This window comes from Scylla paramamosain, chromosome 44 (genome assembly GCF_035594125.1).
Source record: "Scylla paramamosain isolate STU-SP2022 chromosome 44, ASM3559412v1, whole genome shotgun sequence".
NCBI classification, from domain to species: Eukaryota; Metazoa; Arthropoda; class Malacostraca; order Decapoda; family Portunidae; genus Scylla; species Scylla paramamosain.
In genome coordinates, this window is record NC_087194.1 from 6,381,460 (window position 1) to 6,401,032 (window position 19,573).

Consider the following 19,573-nt stretch of genomic DNA (forward strand, 5'->3'; position numbering starts at 1 on the left):
TGGGCAAAGACTTAAGGGTATAGTATCAAAAATATAAAAATATAGTTTACATTACAAGAATATAAGTAAATAAATAAATACAGATATTGCACACCTTATTGCATAAATATCCTACAGTCTGGGAGCAAACGTAGGATATTCCTTGAGTATATCCCTGAGAGTGGCTGAGTCTAGGAAATGGTCAATGAGGGCATACAAGTCATGTTGACCTTGTAGCCTAAATTTAGCAATGAGAGGACATTCCGTGACATAATGACGCAGTGTCCCCTTGGTGCAGCACACAGCACACAGCACACGCCAAGAGAAGCACTGACTTCCCAAAAGTATTTATAGCCTAATCTGAGCCTCATTGCCACCCTATCATGTGATGTAGTGTGTCTCCTATAGGTGTAAGCACAGCTCTGGGAGACACGTACATAGTGAAGACTACTGCTACTGCCCCTATGGCAACAAAGCTCCAACTGATCACTAATGCTACTATGTACAAAGTCCTTAGTGCTACTCTTAACATAGCCCAGTGTTCTCAGCGCCAGGGTCCACTGTGTCATCCTGAAGGGCACACTGAGCAAGGCAGTCTGCCTCTTCATTAAGTGGGATACCCACATGAGAGGGTATCCAGGTGAAGTGAACCACGGCACCAGCACCTTCTAGGGTGTGGATGAGATCAAGACATTTATCAACTAGATCACAGTCCATGGGGGAGATAGATTGGAGAGCATACAGTGCAGCCTGACTGTCAACAAAGAAAAATACATCCTTATGGAGAGGCGCCACTATATGGAGCGCCTCCAGAACAGCATACAGTTCTGCCCTAGTGGAGGACATGTGTGCAGGGAGCCGCCTGGAAACCTCAGTGTCAGTGTAGTGATTGCCAGAAATATAGTCGTGGACGAACAGCCCACATCCGGACCTGCTACCATTGACTGAACCATCACAATAAACATGAATAGCCTGAACGTGGGGGTACTTGGACAACTTAGTCATGAACATATCTTGCAGCACATGAGGGAGCCAGTCCCTCTTGGGCTGATGCAGTGGGTGAATATCAACACTGACACGGTGAGGGTTCCAAATGGGTTGGAGCGGTGACATAACAACGTTAATACAGGCCTCGGCTATACCTACACTTGTAAGAACTCCCAAGATATTCCTGAGGTATGGAGTTGTACGAGTCCGAGGATCACGATACAGAGGGGTCAGTGATCCCTTCAGAGAGTTGGAGCCCGTGCACAGCATCAGACCAACAGTATGACAAGTAATTTCCTGTATCCTACACATAATACTTGGCAGGTGCAGTTCAGCTCTGGGGACCTCAATCCGAGCTGTCCTTGGGCATCCCAAAATTACTCTCATGGCTTCATTCTGAACAAGCTCCAGGGGACGGAGCTGGGTGGCACTAAACTGTATTAAAATAGGGGCTGCATATTCAATGAGGGACCGTACAACATATATATAGAACATCCTTAGGACTGGAATGCCAGCCCCCAGGCCCCTATTTACTAGCAGCCAAAGTGGCGCTAGCCGTGGCAGACAGAGGTCTCGAACACAGTGTACAGCGTGGAGTGACTTCCTGAAACTCAGCTGTACATCCAGGTACTTGTGTGTATGAACTCTAGGGATGGGAACATTATTTACAGTGGGCAGGCGAGAGACCTTCCCTTTGGCTTGAAATTTGGTTTTACATTCGTTAATTACAAGTCCCATTTGAACACACAATGCAGCTAGCTGTAACAGAGCTAACTAGGGAGTCCTGAGTGTGGGGCATTGGAGGAGTATGTCATCAGCATAGATGAGGACCTGGGTGCCCTGTGGGAAGGAACAACGCGCAATTTTGTCCATCAAAACGTTGAAAAGCATTGGACTAAGGACTCCACCCTGTAGTGTTCCAAGCTCAAAGACTTCCTAAGAGGAGACTGCACCTTGAAACCAAACCTGTGCTGTTCTATTGTACAAATAGTCCCTGATCCATCTTAATAATCTACCTCTGACACCTTTGAGAATGAGTTCCTCCATAATAACATCTTTGTTGGCCCTGTCACAGGCACCCTTGAGATCAACGAAAGCTCTGCAGGTAGCATCCTTATTTATAAGGCACTCAACAAAACAATGACTTGTGGAATGACCTTTTAGGAAACCATGTACATTGCCAGAGAGTACGTGGCCCACCTTATATATAAGCCTGTTCAATATTACCCATTCCATCATCTTACACAGACAGGTGGTGAGAGAAATGGGGTGAAAGGTGCCATCACCTTTGGGGATTGGAATGATAATGGCTATTTTCCAGGAGTGGGGAAGCTTGCCTGCAGTGAGAGACATGTTAAATAGGTCTAAGACAGGGTTGTCTACCTTTACCTCCAAGAGGGCATTGACGATGTCATAGGTGATGCCATCCTTGCCAGGAGCTGTCAACTTGCCCAACTTAACTGCTGAGAGAAGTTCATCATGTGTGATAGGCACACAGGTGTCATCTGGCAGAGAAACACTGTGGCGAATCAACTCCATCCTTTGTGGTCTTTGCCGGTCAAGCGCCTCCTGGTGTTCCACAGGAAGGCCAGAGAAGGATGAGGCTTCCTGCCACTGCTGGACGAGCTCTCGTGCCCTGCCAGCAGGATCAGGGTCACACACCTGCCACCTGGGCTTGCCCCGGACACTGTTAACATGGTGCCACACCTCCTGGAGGGACCGGGTCCTGCGCACCCGGTCCAGGAAGGAGACCCAATACTTCTTTCTTTCCTGCTGCCTCAGATCCGCGAGGTGTCGAGCCACAGTAACTATGGCATCCTGTGACTCTGTGTCTGCTGGGTTAAGCTGCCAACATCTCTGGTAGGCAGTGAGCATCTGTTGGCAGTTCAGGATCATAGGGTTGGTAGCGTAAGTCCAGCAGCGTGGAGTGTGGGTCCTTGCCAGAGCCCTTGGAGTTGCAATGAATCCCTAAATGGTGTGTAGCAGTCCATTGTACAGTGCCTCTGCGTCAGCGAAGGAGCCCTTCACGGCAGAGTACCACGCCATCACATGGACAACGAGGCCCGCCATCCTGGATGGTGGCACTATCAGGCGCTTCCTGGGCACTGCCGGGGTGGACTACACCGGGAAGGTTGTCTCCAGGGTGAAGTGGTCACTCAGCAAAGACTTGACAAGAAGGGTTTCGGCAGTATATGTTGGCATATTGATAAGAGCTACATAGTCAAGTCTGCCTCCTTGTACATGTGTGGGCGCATGTTCCCCAAAAGAGCACTACTATATCTGTGGTGTCAAGGAAAGCCTAGTGCACACCATTAGCATTGGTGGTGAGATGGCTTCCTAATTCCTTATGCCTGGCATTAAGGTCACCCATGATAACAGTCTGCTCCTCAAGGACATAACCAGGAAAATTTTCCACATTTAAGGCACCAGCATGAATGTACATGTTTACAAAGTAAATAACTTCGTGCAAGCAAACAGTAATAAATTCAATACCCTCGGTGATCCCCATTTCCCTGAAAGTAACCAGCATCCCATGTCTAATGTAAGTAGCCATCCCCCAACTACTGCCGTTACCACAACTGAAGGTGTGGAAGGCATAACCCTGCAGCTCAGGCACCTGTGGCCCTATTTCCTGTAAGGCAATAATGTCAGGCTTATGGACGTGAGAGTGTAAGTCAGTGAAGCGAGCATGTAGACCCTTGATATTCCATGTTAAGGTGCGGAAAGTCTTACCGTTCATTGTGATGGTGTTGCACCCGGGTCTTTAGGTCGTCCACGTCCCACGTCAGGCGAGACATCTGCTCCACCAGAGTTTGCAGGGCTGACATTACATATCCTTGGTCTGGCTTGGGGCTGGCAGTCGGGACTGGAAGGGGAGCGGAGCAGCGCCTCTTCCTGCGGGTGACCAACGTCCATTCACCGGCGGCATCCCCATCATGGTCTGCCTCAGGTGACTTGTCCTCTGAGACAGGGGAAGCAGGAGCTATTCCCGAGGGGCCCCAGGGTTGTCGCGTGGCTCCCGTGACTGGCTTAGTGGGGGCAGCCTTCCTCGAAGAGGGTGCAGCAGCACCCACATGCTGTCCTGCAGTTATTGTCCTCTGTCTAAGGTGGGTCACACACACTCTACAGGCACACGTCACTGTCTCCCTGGTCCTGGTTAGCATCACTGACTGGACACAGGGTGGGGGCCACAGAGGGCGTCCCACCAGGCACTGTTTGTTGCTGCTTCTTCTTAAAAGTGGCAAACTGATTGCTGAGGGCAGAGACCATTTCAGAAAGATTGTCCACTTGAGAAACTAGAGCGTTCACCACTGCCATGAGGTGCTGGGTGGAGTTAGTGGCAGGCAGCTCCTGAGTGCTCCCAAGCTGGGTCACTGTTGTGGCAGATGCAGAGGGCACTGTAGCAGTGTGCTGCGGCAGAGGCGGGAACACAGCAGGTGTGGCAGAAGTGCCAGTGGTGGAGCAGGAAGGCTGGGGCAAGTGAGGGGCAGTAGACAAGAATGAAGGCCTATTCGTCCAAGCGTTGGTCTGAGGAGGTGGAGCCTGGCGGAACACGAGTCTGGGCTGCCCAGTCACCTCATCAGTGGCAGGCTCCCTGTGGGGCCGAGGCCTGACAGTGCAGAGGGTGGAGTGGGGGTTGTGATCACCCCCACAGTTGCAAAAGCGAGGAGGGATTTTGGTCCCCTGCACTGCACTAACTTGTGGGAACCAGCACAGTACCTACGACGAGGAGCAGACTGGCAACGCCACTCCTTGTGGCCCCAGCGACTGCAGTGGTGACACAGGTCAGGCTCTGGCGTGTACCGCTCCACACGCCGACGTCCAAGACGTCCAAGGCTCAGGAGATGCACTTCACTGGGCACCTTCCCAGTCACCACGCCCAACAGTTGAGGCCTTGGCTTCTGCCCCACCATCCTCCTCTTGAGGCCATGAAAGCCAGCTGGCACCTCAATAAGGTTAACATTAATGTAGGTCGACACACCATGTACGATGACCGCGTGAGTGCCCTCCTCAACAGGGCACTCCATAACAACGCCCATGAAGCCTTCACTCACCAGGGTGGTGTAAAAGGAGGATTCAGAGCTCACCGTGATGTACAGCTGGTTCCTTCCCTCCTTGTAGAGCGGTTGCAGGTCCGGGTGTTGTTTAAGCAAGGCTGCAAACCAGCTGAACAATTCACTGGTGTCTTTCCACGGTCAAGGGTTAACAGCAGGCAGCGTCTTTGACTGGAGTCTGGGGCAGGAGCGGAGGCGCGCCTAAGTGAAGGCTGATCGGTAGTGGCAGTATTCTGTTGACTGCCTTAGGTATTTTTGATTTAATGCTTTTATTCACAAAAAATACAATATAATTTGTAAAAAAGACTGTTGATCCCTGATGGACAGTCTTATCAGGATGATGTTTGATTACATAAATAAATTAAATGTAAAATCACAGCATTTGTAGGCACTAGTTTTATTTGAGGCACCATTCGTTAGTGCACTATCACAAACGTGCTTGTCTCATTTGATTGCACAAAATTTCGGGTATTCCCTTAATGTTTGTGGCAGAATCGCAATAAAGTGGTTTGCCAGTTCGGATAGTGTAGGTGAAGGTGTGGGGCACTGTTTTCTGAGGTGTGAGGGATGAGCACAGTCCCTCAGGTAGTGTTCAAGACTGTGTCCCTCCGGCGCACCGCACAGTCGTCATCGTGTCTCCTCCTCCGATGTCGCGAAGCCGAGTTGCCACGGGTAAGGGTACCCGAGACGTATCCTGTATGTCACCACCTCACACAGGCGGCTCGGGAAGTTTCGGGCTGGGGGCGGGCAGCCTGCGGCAATCTGGCGGAACCATCGGACGCTCTCGCTCCCCTGGTCGTGTTGTTCCTGCTGTCGCTGCCTCTCTGCGTGGGCTTTCACTGCTCCTCTCAGCTGATTCAACGTCCTGGGGATGACTGTGGCCACCGTTGCGTCACTGGCTGCCCGTTTGGCGAGGGCGTCCGCTTCTTCATTTCCTGAGATTCCCACGTGGGATGGTATCCACGCAAGAGTGACACTTCTGCCCGCATTGTGGATGGCTCTTGCTGTTTTCCAGATGACTCGGGTTTGTGTGATGTTTTCTCCATCCTGCTTGTTTATCGCTGCAATGGCAGTCATGGAGTCCGTGGCAATAAGTACATTCCGGCAGTGGTAGGTGTAGGCGTGTTCAAGTGCCATTACTATCGCAGCTAATTCAGTTTGTGTGGAGGAGGAGAAGTCAGTTGTTCGAGCAGAGGCGGTGGTGGTGATGGCGGAGACTGCCGCGCGCCCATTGTCGGTCTTGCATACATACGCCGCCCCAGACCGCCCTGTCACCGGATCAGTGGATCCGTCGGTGAAGTATGTAGCAGTGTGTGCCCTCTGGGCGGCGCTTATGGTATGGAACCCTTCTTGCTGCAGTTCTGCCATTGCACACAGGATTTTCTTTTTCCGTGGTGGGTTGATGATGGTGGTGATGCATGTCGTTTCCCACGGGGGTGCATTTTGAGCCTCGGTAGGGGCGGCAGCGGTGAGTAATGTCCCCCAGGTGACCCCAGAGCTGTCGAGGGCTTCCACCGCTCGTTTAAACCACCTGCCTTGGTTCCCCTGCTCACGGTGGTTGTGTAGAAGTGTGTGTAGGTGATCTGGGTGGCCTCTGATGGCAGTCTTGATAAGGAGGTTGGCGATCACAGTGTTTATTCTTTGTGTAAGCGGAGGTACCTGTGTCTCACTCCTTAAATTGTCCACCTTCGTCCACTTCGGGGCTCCCAGGGCTATTCTTAACGCCTCATTTTGGATGGTTTCAAGGCCCTTAGCATCATTGCTTGTCATGTTGAGTAAAGCAGGGCTGGCATAGTCTATGAGTGACCGCACGAGAGACTTGTAGACACTCATTATAACTCTGCCCGATGCTCCCATTCCACGCCATGACAGCGCCTTCAAAACCTTGTTTCTGGCCCGGCACTTGCCCTTCAAATGCTGAATCTCAGCTTTGCAGGTGTTATTACGGGTAACCATGACGCCAAGATATCGATGGGTGGCCACCCAATCTAAATCCTGGCCCTGCAGTCTCATCTTGGTAGGCGGAGTGGATCGTGTGTGAGACATCGCCTTCGTCTTGGTGTGGGAGATGGTGAAGCCGAGTTCTTCACACTTGGCAGCCAGAAGGTTGAGAGAGTCCTGCATTGTGGTGACAGAGTCTCTGTGCCTTAGGTAGATGGTGCGGGTCGAGGGTTCTCAACAATATCTGTATCTTCCAGGGAAAGCTAAGCCGTCTTCCACCACGAGAAGATCCTCGGCGGGCATGGTGCTTTGTCCTGCTGGGAGGAGCACGTGCCGACCACCCTGTTACGAGGCCTGGGCAGGGTCGCTTGCCCTTGTCGTCTAAACTATCAAGGCCTCCTATTTGGGGTTGACAAATCGAGCCTAGACCTCCCTCAGTAGCCACTGAGTAGGCGTGATCACTCAAAGCCACTTCAGATTTCTGTTTTAGAGGGCAGCCACTCATGTAAACAAGCGGAGCGGAAAAAATAGAGTCCTGACACAGCGGGCAGGACGCAACTGGGGGGGAGAGGATCCTAAAAAGAAAGTTCACATTCCTCAAGAAAATCGAACAACGTAATGATAATTGATGAGCCAAAATGATTTTGAAAGAAGGTGGTGGAAACTCATCCTAGAAAAGAGTTGGAAAGATGGAAACGTAAAGAAAACCTGGAAGAAGGTTGGCACAAGATCACAATGAAGATGAGGAAAAGAATAGGTGGTAGAGCTAGGTGGCAGTTAGGTATGGAAGGCAAGTCTACCCTTAGATGATACAGGAAGAAAGAATAACCTGCAGCATTACACTGGCACTCAGGAGACTGGGCCAGCAAGCTGCTAGTAAAGGCCAGATATTAGAGGTGAAGGCCAGAGGAACAGAGATGAGCAGGATTAAATCCGTTGTTGTTGTACAGGGCAGGAGACAATAGAACATTTTCTCATAGAATGCAATATGCATGAACACCAGAGGAGCAAGTTGATAGAGTCCATAATAGCAATAGTAGGTGAAGAGGAGTGGCTTAGAAAGCGAGAGGAGGAAGACGTAGCTGAGGGGATGATATGTAAAGCACTAAGACTACAAAATAACAGAGAAAACAATAAAATAATTGAACATACTAAGATATTCCTTGTACAGGCATGGGAAAAGCCATTACAGGCATTAAGTGAGTGAATAATAAGGAAAATGGTATTATATAAGTATTATCTGCTGCTGTGCTGTACTTCATCCCAGTGCCTGAGTGATAAAGGGATTTTGGAGCCATAACACTAAAAGGAGAAGAGGATGTATGAAGAGATTAACAGTAGAACAGGCCACTAGAAAAAGAAGAAGTAGTAGTAGTAATATTTGATTTGTTTTATCATGTTCTATTTATCATTTTAGTAGTTATATAAATCACCCTAAGACACTTATTCTTATTCTAAAAGAGTAAACAGTCATTCTCAATCTAAATTCACCCTAAAACAATCACTCTTACCGTATAACTTCACCCTAAAACAGTCATCATCACTAAAACAGTCACATTCACCCTAAACTCGCCCTAAAACAGTCACTCTCACTCTAAACCCACCCTAAAACAGTCACTCTCACTCTAAACTCCCCCTAAAACTGTTAGTTTCATCCTAAACTCACCCACTGCCTTCAAACAACAGAAATACATAATAATAATAATTCCTACAGCTTATTCTTGTTTATGAATAAAAATACAGAAAATAATAATTATTCCTACATTTTTTAGTATCTTTTTCTAATCCTAACCTTAAAAACAAAAACTAAAACAATAAAGAAAACATATAAAAGGATTGAGGATGTGATGAAAACTTGAGATAAGATAGATGAGCAACTCCTATAGTGGTAAGCAAGCCAAAATGTGGTGCAATGAATAAGTGGAGTACATATAGTTAAGTCCACCCTGAAACAATGGTGGAAGGCTGATCTTGATCTTGATCTTGGTGGTACAGGTGGCATTTTTTATCTTGATCTTGATGATACAGGTGACACAGGATCACTCCTGAGCCAGGCCTTTGGATCGGCAACTCCTGTAGAAGGGGAAAAAAAAAAAAAGAGAGAAACGAACAGCATCCTCTATCCTAATTGTTCATACATCTGGCACGCCACATTCTCTCCAGAAACTCTTTCACCGCCTCAATCATCCTTTCATTCGCCTCTCTACACAGTCCCAGCAACAACACCATCCATTCCTTTCCTATCTTCTCCACTCTTTCATTCCCGTCATGCCCTAACTCAGTCAATATCACTTGCATTATCTCATTCCTGTCTTTGGTATACTTCACACACTCCAGCACCACATGTTTCACCGTCTCATCCTCTCCCATGTCACACATCTGGCACACTTTGCTGCCGGACTCAGACCACCTGTAACTCCTTGCATTCACATCCATACACTGTGCCCTCGCTCGGAAGAGGAGATTACCACTCAGGCTTCCATCATACCACCTTTCATACCTCGGGGCCTCTTTCTCCTTGTACCAAGGAAGAATGAATGTAGGGGTAAGTGTGGGGAATGATAAAGTATGTGTGCTCCTTTATGCAGATGATAAGTATGGTAAACCAGTGGGTAGGTCGATTGGGAAGCGCGGCAAGGATGAGAGCAAGTATGATGTGTTGAGAGAAGTGTGGAAGAGTGTGGCTGTGCCAAGTATAATGTATGGTATGAATGTGATTGCATGGAATAAAAGTGAAATTGATATATTAGAAGTGGGCCAGAATAGAGTAGCAAGGATGGCACTGAGTGCACCGAGGTACACAGCAGTTGAAGCCTTGAGAGGTGACATGGGATGGAGCACCTTGAGGGAAAGACTGACAAAAGCCACACTTAGGTACAAGATTAGGCTTGAGAGAATGGATGATGCAACAATAGCAAGGAAGGTGTACCTGTGAAATGAAAGTGAAGCAAATGGAGGAAGAGGTGCATGAGAATGACAGACAGGAATGGACTGCAAGTTGTGTGGGCGATAAGAATGGCTGGGAGGAATCAAAATGAGCGTGAATGGGTGGTAATGAGAGGAGGCAGAGTGGGAGCTGAATGGGATGTGAGAAAATGGAAGAATGAGATAGACAAAGAAGTGAAATGTGTGGGACTGAATGAATGGAAGAATGAGATGGAAAGAAAGAAGACCTTAGAATGGTACAAGGAGAAAGAGGCCCTGAGGTATGAAAGGTGGTATAATGGAACACTGGGTGGTGATCTTCTCTTCCGAGCTAGGGCACAGTGTATGGATGTGAACGTAAGGAGTTACAGCAACAAAGTTACCGCAACAAAGTGTTCCAGATGTGTGACATGGGAGAAGATGAGACCGTGGAACATGTGGTGCTGGAGTGTGTGAAGTATGCCAGACAAGAATGAGATGATGCAAGTGATACTGACTGAGTTAAGGCATGATAGGAATGAAAGAGTGGAGAAGACAGGAAAGGAGTGGATGGTGTTGTTGCTGGGACTGTGTAGAGAGGCGAATGAAAAGGCGAGGCGGTGAAAGAGTTTCTGAAGAGAATGCGGCGTGTCAGATGTAGGAACAATGGGGAGTTTTCGGAACTAAACCACTAGATGTCGTTGCTGCTCATCTAACTGTAGGAAAGACAGCTAAAATATTGTTGTAGTAAATCCCAGATGTGTAAAGAAGCATAGAACATTGATCATCGTGATACTATTGAAATGATGTATCGACTTTTCAATATCCGGTATGGATAATATTGAGAGAATGTGGTCAAAGAGAATGTGGTCAAAGTAATCGAGAACCAAAACAATCTCTCAGGCGATCCTTGAGTGATGGGAGAGAAGTACAGGAAACTTTCTCACCAGTTTTGTAACGATGCCATTGTGTTGTGCCCCTCAATGTGCCACTCAATGTGGGGACCACCAATTCCCACAAGAAGCTGGAATGAGGAAACTGTGGGAAGTTGCTATAAAGAGGGAAAAGTGGAGCATTACTATCGCCAGGACACTGGAGTTGTCATTTTTTTTTTTTTTTTTTATTATTAAAATTGCCGTTTCCATAAACTAGGAAGGAGATCTATGTAATTTGGACTTTTGACTGTCACAGATATGTTGCCTTTATGTTTACTGTCGTCTAGATTAAGACGTTTCCAATCAAAAGTGTATTCATTTGGAAATCTTAAGATGACCAAATAAATCTAAATGCCGATTCACTAGAAAATCAACTTATATACATTTGTTCATGAAAAGAGTTTGATTTTACTTGTGATACTACTTAGAAGGGATTACGTAGAAAAATATATCATATAAGCCCATTGCATCTTCATGTAAATAGAATAACACTGTAGGTATATATGATATTTCTTGTATGTGAGAGAAGAGTTTGTCTGTGCTGCCACCTGGTGACAAACACTAGTTCTGAAAACTCCCCATTAGTGTAGAGGATGCTGTTCGTTTCTCTTTTTTTTTTTTTTTTTTCCTTCTACAGGAGTTGCTGATCCAAAGGCCTGGCTTAAGAGTGATCACTTGCTACTTGTATTATCAAGATCAAGATCGAGATACAGAAAAAAAAAAAAAACAGGAATTGTAATACGACTAGAAAAACAAGCCTAGTGGGAGCGGATGCCAAGGCTTATCCCACGCCTACTACTGAACTGAACAGTAGTGCAGCTCCTTATTTATTTTTGGTGGTAAGAGGCAGTGTTTAGCTGTATTTCAGCTCTATTTTAACTATCTTATCTCTAAGCTCTATTTTAGCGAAAAAAAAAAAAAAAAAAAAAAAGGAAATAGGGCCGGGCGACCCTTCATAATTTATCATTTCAGTTTGTTTGGTTGGGGGAGGGGGGTAAATAACAACAGTGACATGCAACAGAAAATGAGGTAGATTAAAAATACATAAAAACTTAGAAAATAATAGAGAAAATCTCTATTTTCTCTAAAAATACATAAAAACTTAGAAAATAATAGAGAAAAATCTCTGCCTGCATTCGACAGTACTGTGGGGGTCTTGACATTTTAGATGTGTGGACCCTGGTGGCCGTCACAGTGTCTTATATAAGTTTTGTACAGACATACCATAAACTCACTGCCTCTGCAGAGAGTGGATCTCAGCAGATTGTTAGCCAGTCCTGTTGCTTTATTGACAGTAGTGTTTGTATAGGGAGTGAAATTTTAAAGTATTGTTCATCAAAATACCAAGGTCTCAATGCTGTGGTTCCTGTGATAAACCAGAGTTGTCAGTGTGGTAATACTGGAGTGGTGTTACTTCATTCCAGTCCACATGACCTCTCTGACATCTCAGCAGCACACATTTGTTGGTATTGAAGTGCAAACCCTAGGAGGCAGCCACCTTGTGGATGGCATCTATATCCCTTTGACATTCACACAAATCAAATGCTAAAGCAGTGCAGGAGTTGTTGTAACTTTAGATAGATCTTGAGATTGTCAGCAAAAAGTTTACACTCGGAGCGAATAAATCAGGAGTTCCCAACCTGGGGTACATGTTCCCCCAGTGGTACATTTGCACTTTCCAGGGGGTACATTGGGTCTCAGATAATAACCACCACTGTGCAATACATGGTGTTGTAATCTGCAGTCAGATTACAAAATGTCATGTCATTTTTTTTCTCTTTTTTTTAGTAAACAAAACTTTCATCTAGATTATATCAAGAGTAGGGAGAATACCATTTGGTTTTCACTATTATGGAACTAACCATGGCCACAATCTGTACTGTGTCTGAAAGGATCAGGTACGAGACATAATGATCATTATGGATATTATAATTATAAGAAAGATATGTATGTGATGGATCAAGATATTTTGTAAATCACTTGAGTTTAGTTTATTGATGTCACTTTTAAGTTACCTGTGCAGTCTACACATACCTATTTCATAATAGAATAATATCAAAATATTACAATTCCACCTTTTTTACTAATTTATTTTTGGGTACATATGAACCACCTATAAAAATGTCCAAGGGGTACAGAGGAGGAAAAAGGTTGGGAACCCCTGGAATAAATGATGGTAAGGGGTTTACATAGACTAGGAAAAACAGAGGGCCCAATACAGGTCCCTGGGAAACTCCACTCAAAACTTCTCTGGTGGAGCTATTGATGCTGGATATCAAGACTTGCATTGTGCAGCCTTTCAGGAAGTCTGAGATACAGTCCAACAGAGAGCCAATAACACCAAGATGTCTGAGTTTATCTATGAAAATAGAATGTTGCACAACATCGAAAGCTTTAGCAAAGTCAAAGAAATCTACACCTACAATGAAGCCTGCAGCTGTCCACTTAGTTACATCATTGTAGGCCAGAAGGAGCTGGTCATCCACAGTTCGACCCTGCCTAAACCCATACTGATCATTGGACAAAACTCCATTGCCAGTTAGGTAGTTATATAGCGCTTCAACAGTACATCTCTTGAGAGTCTTGCAGCACACAGAGGTTAGGCTAATAGACCTATAACACAGGGCCTTGAGTCAGGATCCTTCCCTGAATATGGGTATAATGTGGGATGTTTTCCAGTGCTTAGGTAGTGTGCCAGATCAAGCTGATCAGGTAAACAGCAGATAAAGAGAATAAGTAAGTGAGGGACATGATTTTAAAAAAGTTAGGATGTAGGCCATCAGATCCCATGCTGGTATTTACATCAAGTTTGGCCAGCCTGCTAAGAACACTGTCCATAGAGATTGGGATAGTGCTAATGGTGCCATTAAACAACTGGTGAGCATATGGATCACTGGGAGTATGAGTCTTATACAGTGAGCAGAACTGGCTTGCAAGCACCTTGGCCATTTGAGTGTAATCTGATGTTAATTCTCCATTGTGTATTCTAATGGGACCTACAGATGGTATACCTACTTTTCATTTCCTTTTATAGTGGTGGAATGGCTTAGGTGAGTGTTTAAAATTAGTCAGCAGAGTCTTTTCATGGTCAGTTTGAGAGTATATATAATAATTATGAAATCTATCATTGACAGAATTATAGTGTACCAAGGCTTTGGATACCTCAGTAGATTGTCTAACATGAGTAGCTCTTTGCAGTTTGTAGGTACTCCATGCCTCTTTACAATTCCTCTCTAGGGATTTTTTGGGGAAGTGATCATTGTGGCAGGTGCAGGGATACTGGAAACAGCAGGTACATACAAATCAATCAAGGGAGCTAAAATGAATCTAAGTTTTTCAAATATATCATTGATAAACAGATAAGTCCCAGTTAATTCTTTGGAGATGTGCTTCTATTGCAGAATATTTTCCTCAGTGCCAAGAGCATTTGGTCTTTCAGCTGGGTTCAAGTGAGGTGGTATTCTGGAAGTAATACTGTAATAATACAGGACAATGCCCACAGTTTGGGTAAGGAGAAGTAACAACATTGCCTACTCTGTCTTTCCCTGAAGTTAGATAAGGTCTTGGATATTACCAGAATGGACATAAGCAGGATCTGTCACCTACTGATGGAGACCCAGAAACACAAAACAATCTAGAAATGACTGGTGGTGATTTGGGTACTCTAGTGACATTGGTTCATAAGACTGCCACTTAATAATGGGTTGGTTGAAGTCACCAAGAATTTCAACCTCTATTCCTGGACAAAAGTCGAGTAGGAAGTTCAGCAGTCGAGAATTCTTAGAATCACTGTTGGACAGAGGCCAGTATAGAATTAACACATAGGTGTTAGCCGAAAGGTGGACTGCACTAACATTATCACATGGTACATCTACTGTAACAAAGTTAATATTGCATTTAACATATATACAAACTCCACTTTTAAGAGTAGTTCCTGACATAGCACAGCGAGTAATATTATAGTTGTCAATAGAGACAAAAGAGTTAGGAACCGAGGGTAAGAGCCAAGTTTCACCCACACCAAATAAGTTGTTATCAAAAATAAAATAAAATACTAAGTTCAGCTTATTCATAATACTATTAACATTACAGAATCCCATCCTTAGACTACAAAATACTGCTGTGAAGGACTAGGTGGACTCGAGTGTGTAACAAAAGGGCTGTGTTCTTACCTGGTATTTTTATCTGGTGAGCTTCCCAACCCCAACCAGACCAGGAGGGGATCCACAGAGGCCACACGCTGCTGACGCACCAGTCCAGATTGTTAGTAATCTACAGAACAAATAATGGACTATGATATAATGACTGGAAAGTGCATCATAGCAGCTAAAAGAGGTAGACACTAGAATATCCAGTGAGAAATGGTGACAGGGGGTGAGGACAGTGATATGGATGCAATTTGCTGCATTAGTAATAATCATATAGCAGATCTCCAAGGTGACAAGACAAAGCTGATATAAATTATGCCAAAGCTGTGATAGATACAATGGAGTCAAGTAAAGCGTTCCAACTTGATATGCATCATTAACTGAAGAATCATTTGCATATTTCAAGATAGGACCATGTGTGGGCAATTTTTAGGTGGTGTTCTCTGGTGCCTGGATAAAATGGATGAGGGAAAAGAATTTCAGGGATTTGGTGGGGAGAGACCATGAAAAATTTTCCAATAATGAATTAGGTCTTGTCTAAGTAGTCATCTCTTAATGGAAAATCATTTTAAAGTCTTAAGTCTCATAGTATAATTTAGGTTTTCGAGTCCACAGATTTTCTTAGTTCATCTGCATTGAACTAATTCTAACAGTTGTAAGCCCTTAATATAACATGTGTTCCATAAGGAAGATACATATTCCAACAGTGGACAGATATGGGGACACACACAGGGGGACCATTAAGGAAGCTCTCGATTAATTGTAGCGTTAAGGATACTACAAGACAGTCCCCCTGCCTTTTTTTTTTACAATATTGGCAATGTGCTGGTGGAATTTAAGAGAGGTGTCAATTAGTACTCTTAAATCAGATGTAGAATCCTTGGTAGGGACTGGAGAACTGTTTAAGTAGTACTTACCAAGGTATTGGCCTTCTAGTAGAACATAACAATATACATTTGTCTATACTCATGTTTAAACCCTGTGACTTAGCAACATGGACAAGAGTATTAATATCAGCTTGACATGCATTAAAATCATTGTAGATATTACAATTTGAGTCATATCTAATGTTGACATGTAATTTCAGATCATCAATGAAAATCTTGGTTGAGGATTGAATGTTGTGTGTCAAGTAATTTATGTAAAGTAGAGAAAGTAGAGATCCTAGGGTAGAACCCTGAGGAACTCCCTTTTCAACATTTCTGCACTTGCTGTGCTGGTGATTAACTGTAACACTCATCTTTCGCTTATACAAAAAAATCTTTAATCCAAAGTAAAAGCTTACCCCTGATACCCAATGTATACAGTTTTGAGATTAGTAAATCATGGCGGCCAGTTTCCTTGAATTAGAGCAAGGCCAAACAGGCACGGTGCATTCCCATACCAAGTCAACTGCAGCCAGTGCGTTGATAACACCGCCACATTTTCTTGGTGCTTACTTATTTGAAAGCAACAGTTCTGCGACACAAGTCACCTGCATGAGTAATGGAAAGAACAGTCTATGGTTCTGTGCTGAAATACCTGTGTTGGGAATCTTTTCATGCTTATTCAAGCCAGTTTATTGGCAAGGCCACCTATTGGTTCACTGTCTCTTGTAAGTTGTGTAATAACAAATTTAAGTGGGGAATATATTGGCTGAAATGAGTTGTAGAAGTGGTTCTATTTAGATACAAAACCTTTCCTTCTTATCTTCCTTATCTTGTGTTTCTGTACATTAATACAATGAATTGTTGTGCAAACGTTATTTTGATTTAAGGCCATTAAATATATTCTTTGAAGCTCATTAGACCCACCAAACCAAACCTTACTGTTACATAATGTAACTCCTGACCTAACTTAACCTCTGCCCTCAGCATGATCTTGGTCTCCCTCTCAGTCTGTGCCCTTGTTCTTTAAGGCCTCTAAAGACACACACATTGGGAAGCTGTGCACAATGATGCATGTGCTTCAACACTACAATATTATGCCGTCATGTGCAAGTCATACTGGCCACCATGCCTTAGTCTCTCGGTTGTGCTAGTAAAGTAGAACACGGCAGCCAGTGACCACCAAGCCTGGCCCTAGCCAAACCCTTCCCTCACCCTACCTTACCCACACCAAACCCTACCCTAACCAGATCCTAACCCAGCCCTCACCTAACATTAATCTGACTTTGCCCTAGGGTGATGCATTCTGCTCCACTCCACTCCAGCCTCAGAGTCCCCATCTGGGGAGGGGACCACAAATGTCCCCTGGTCAGACTGCTCTTCTGGTATCGATGCTAAGGCTGCCCGCACACGAGCAACTTTTTATTGCTAGTTGTCACAACAAAAAATTGTCGCAATTAAAAAATTGTCGCAACGAAAAGTCGGCAAGGTACATCCGCACACGAGCCACGCGATGGCGACAACTATTGTTTAGTCTCATCATGGATGCCGTGGAGGTAGCAGTAACCTGTGCACTCCTGCTCAGGAGGAGACGAAAATAGAAGCCAAGAAATCACTGGGTACACCCCATAGTCAGTCAGCGATTACTACGTGGAGCATTCCACACATTGTTTGAGGACCTAAAAGGGCACCCTGATAAATTTTTTAATTACTTTAGGATGTCACAGGAAACCTTTGGTCATCTAATCACATTAACTGGGCCCCTTATAGCACACCAGGACACCAACATGAGGAAGTGTGTGCCAGTAGAGGAAAGGCTGGCTGTAACATTAAGGTAAGGATAAATAAGGAAAATGTTTATTCGTATTACGTGTAATTTATTGACATAATTAATGATTCTTCTTGAAATAGCACCACAGGGAAATGAAGAAAATATGTTCCATTTTCAGAAAAGAAAAATACATCACTATTTCTATACTACACATCGCTGTAGATATGATTGAATTGCTTTCAGATGTAACCAATACTTTGTGAATAAAAGAAAATGTATTTCCTTATATATTGAGCACAATAAAAAAAAACACTCAACTTCAACAAAATCAATGAAAGATTCAACAATAGAAATCTGAAAAAAAAAATTTTAATTCTTTTTATATTTAGATAAACTAATGATATTAGTTATCAGATGGAAATCATAAAGAGGTGGTCTCTTCTCTACCTCTGTTATGAGTGTTTCGCAGTCAAATACCTCTTTTATTATAGACATGATAGCTACCACTTCCTCTCACCACTGAAATCTGAAAGACACTGAAGGGGCAAGGCAGCAGCAGGCTGGGTGGTGGCGACAACGGAAAGTTGCTCGTGTGCGGGCTCACATTTAAAATAACGTTTTCTATCGCCGGCCACAGTTGCCAACAATAGTTGTGTTGTCCGAGAAATTGACCCGAGTGCAACTCCCTCTCAATTTTTTGTTGTCGCCTCAGGAAAAGTTGTCCATGTGTGGGCTACCATAGCGATGTGTGTGTTCTATATTTGACAATTTTTTGGTTGTGACAACTCACAATAAAAAGTTGCTCGTGTGCGGGCAGCCTAAGTGTCTTGACACCCCCCTCAACTTTTTCTTCATTAACTTTTGCAACATTTGCTGACTTGGATCTAATTTTCAATATGTAGAACACCACCTCTCCTCTACTAAACCTCATCTTCTATTCCTCACTGAAACACAGGTGTCTGAGGCAACTGACAGTAGCCCCTTTTCTGTTCCCTCCTACTTTCTCTATCTTCATTTTCAATACAAAGTTGGATGTTGCATCTGTGTGTGCAATGACTTTAACTTGCTCTTGTGCCCACATTCTTGAATCTTTTGAGTTTTCTACCATCTAGTTACAACTACAGAGTCACTCTCAAACTAAATCTATCTGTGCTATATACTTGTCACCTAACTCCTCTGACTATAAGAAATTCTTTGACTCCTTAACTTCCAAAGTGGAGCACATTCTGACTCTCTTTCCTTTTGCAGAGATCTCCATTCTTGGAAACTTCAATGTTCACTACCAGCTTTGGCTTTCCTCTCCCTTCTCTGACCATCCTTGTGAACTAGCCTTCAATTCTGCTATCCTCCACGACCTAGAGCAACTGGTGTAGCACCCTACTTGTATTCCTGACCATCTTGGAGATACACCCAACATTCTTGACCATTTCCTAACCTCTAATCCTTCTGCTTATGCTGTTACCCTCTCTTCTCCATTAGGCTCCTCCGATCACAATCTCATATTTGTATCTTGCCCTTATCGCTCCAGTCCCTCCTCAGGATCTCCCAAGACGTAGGTGCCTTGGCTATTTTGCCTCTGCTAATTGGGGGGACCTGAGGAGGTATTTTGCTGATTTTCCTTGGAATGACTACTGCTTCCATGTCAGAGACCAGTCTTTGTGTGCTGAGCACATAACAGAGGTGATATTGTCTGGCATGGAGGTGTACATTCCTCACTTTTCTCAAGTTAACCCTTCCAAACCTTGGTTTAACACAGCCTGTTCTTGTGCTATACATGACAGAGAGGTGGCCCACAAAAGGTACTTGAACCTTCCATCACCAGAATCTCATGCACTTTATATTTCTGCCTGGAACCATGCCAAGTCTGTTCTCCAACTAGCCAAAAACTCCTTGGCCAGTGTCCCTCCTACATAAAAAAAAAAAGAAAAAAAACTTCCAGGGACATGCTATGAGGCCAGGCAGCAGCATGATTGGCCAGCAGCAGCAG

The 19,573-nt window shown here is 44.5% G+C and overlaps 1 protein-coding gene and 1 long non-coding RNA gene across 2 annotated transcripts in view; one reads left to right on the forward strand and one right to left on the reverse strand.

Annotated features, from left to right (window-relative positions):
• Positions 1 to 5,346: 5,346 nt before the first annotated feature.
• LOC135094054 (uncharacterized) lies at positions 5,347 to 8,278 on the reverse strand. Its single transcript, XM_063993800.1, has one exon. The coding sequence runs from the start codon at positions 7,143 to 7,145 to the stop codon at positions 5,649 to 5,651; it is 1,497 nt and encodes a 498-aa protein (XP_063849870.1). The 5' UTR covers positions 7,146 to 8,278; the 3' UTR covers positions 5,347 to 5,648.
• A 3,101-nt stretch (positions 8,279 to 11,379) lies between these two features.
• Positions 11,380 to 19,573, forward strand: part of LOC135093872 (uncharacterized) — a 42,349-nt gene continuing 34,155 nt past the window's right edge. Inside the window, exon 1 of the long non-coding RNA XR_010263514.1 lies at positions 11,380 to 11,640. This is a non-coding gene — a long non-coding RNA (uncharacterized LOC135093872). The remainder of the gene's footprint in view (positions 11,641 to 19,573) is intronic.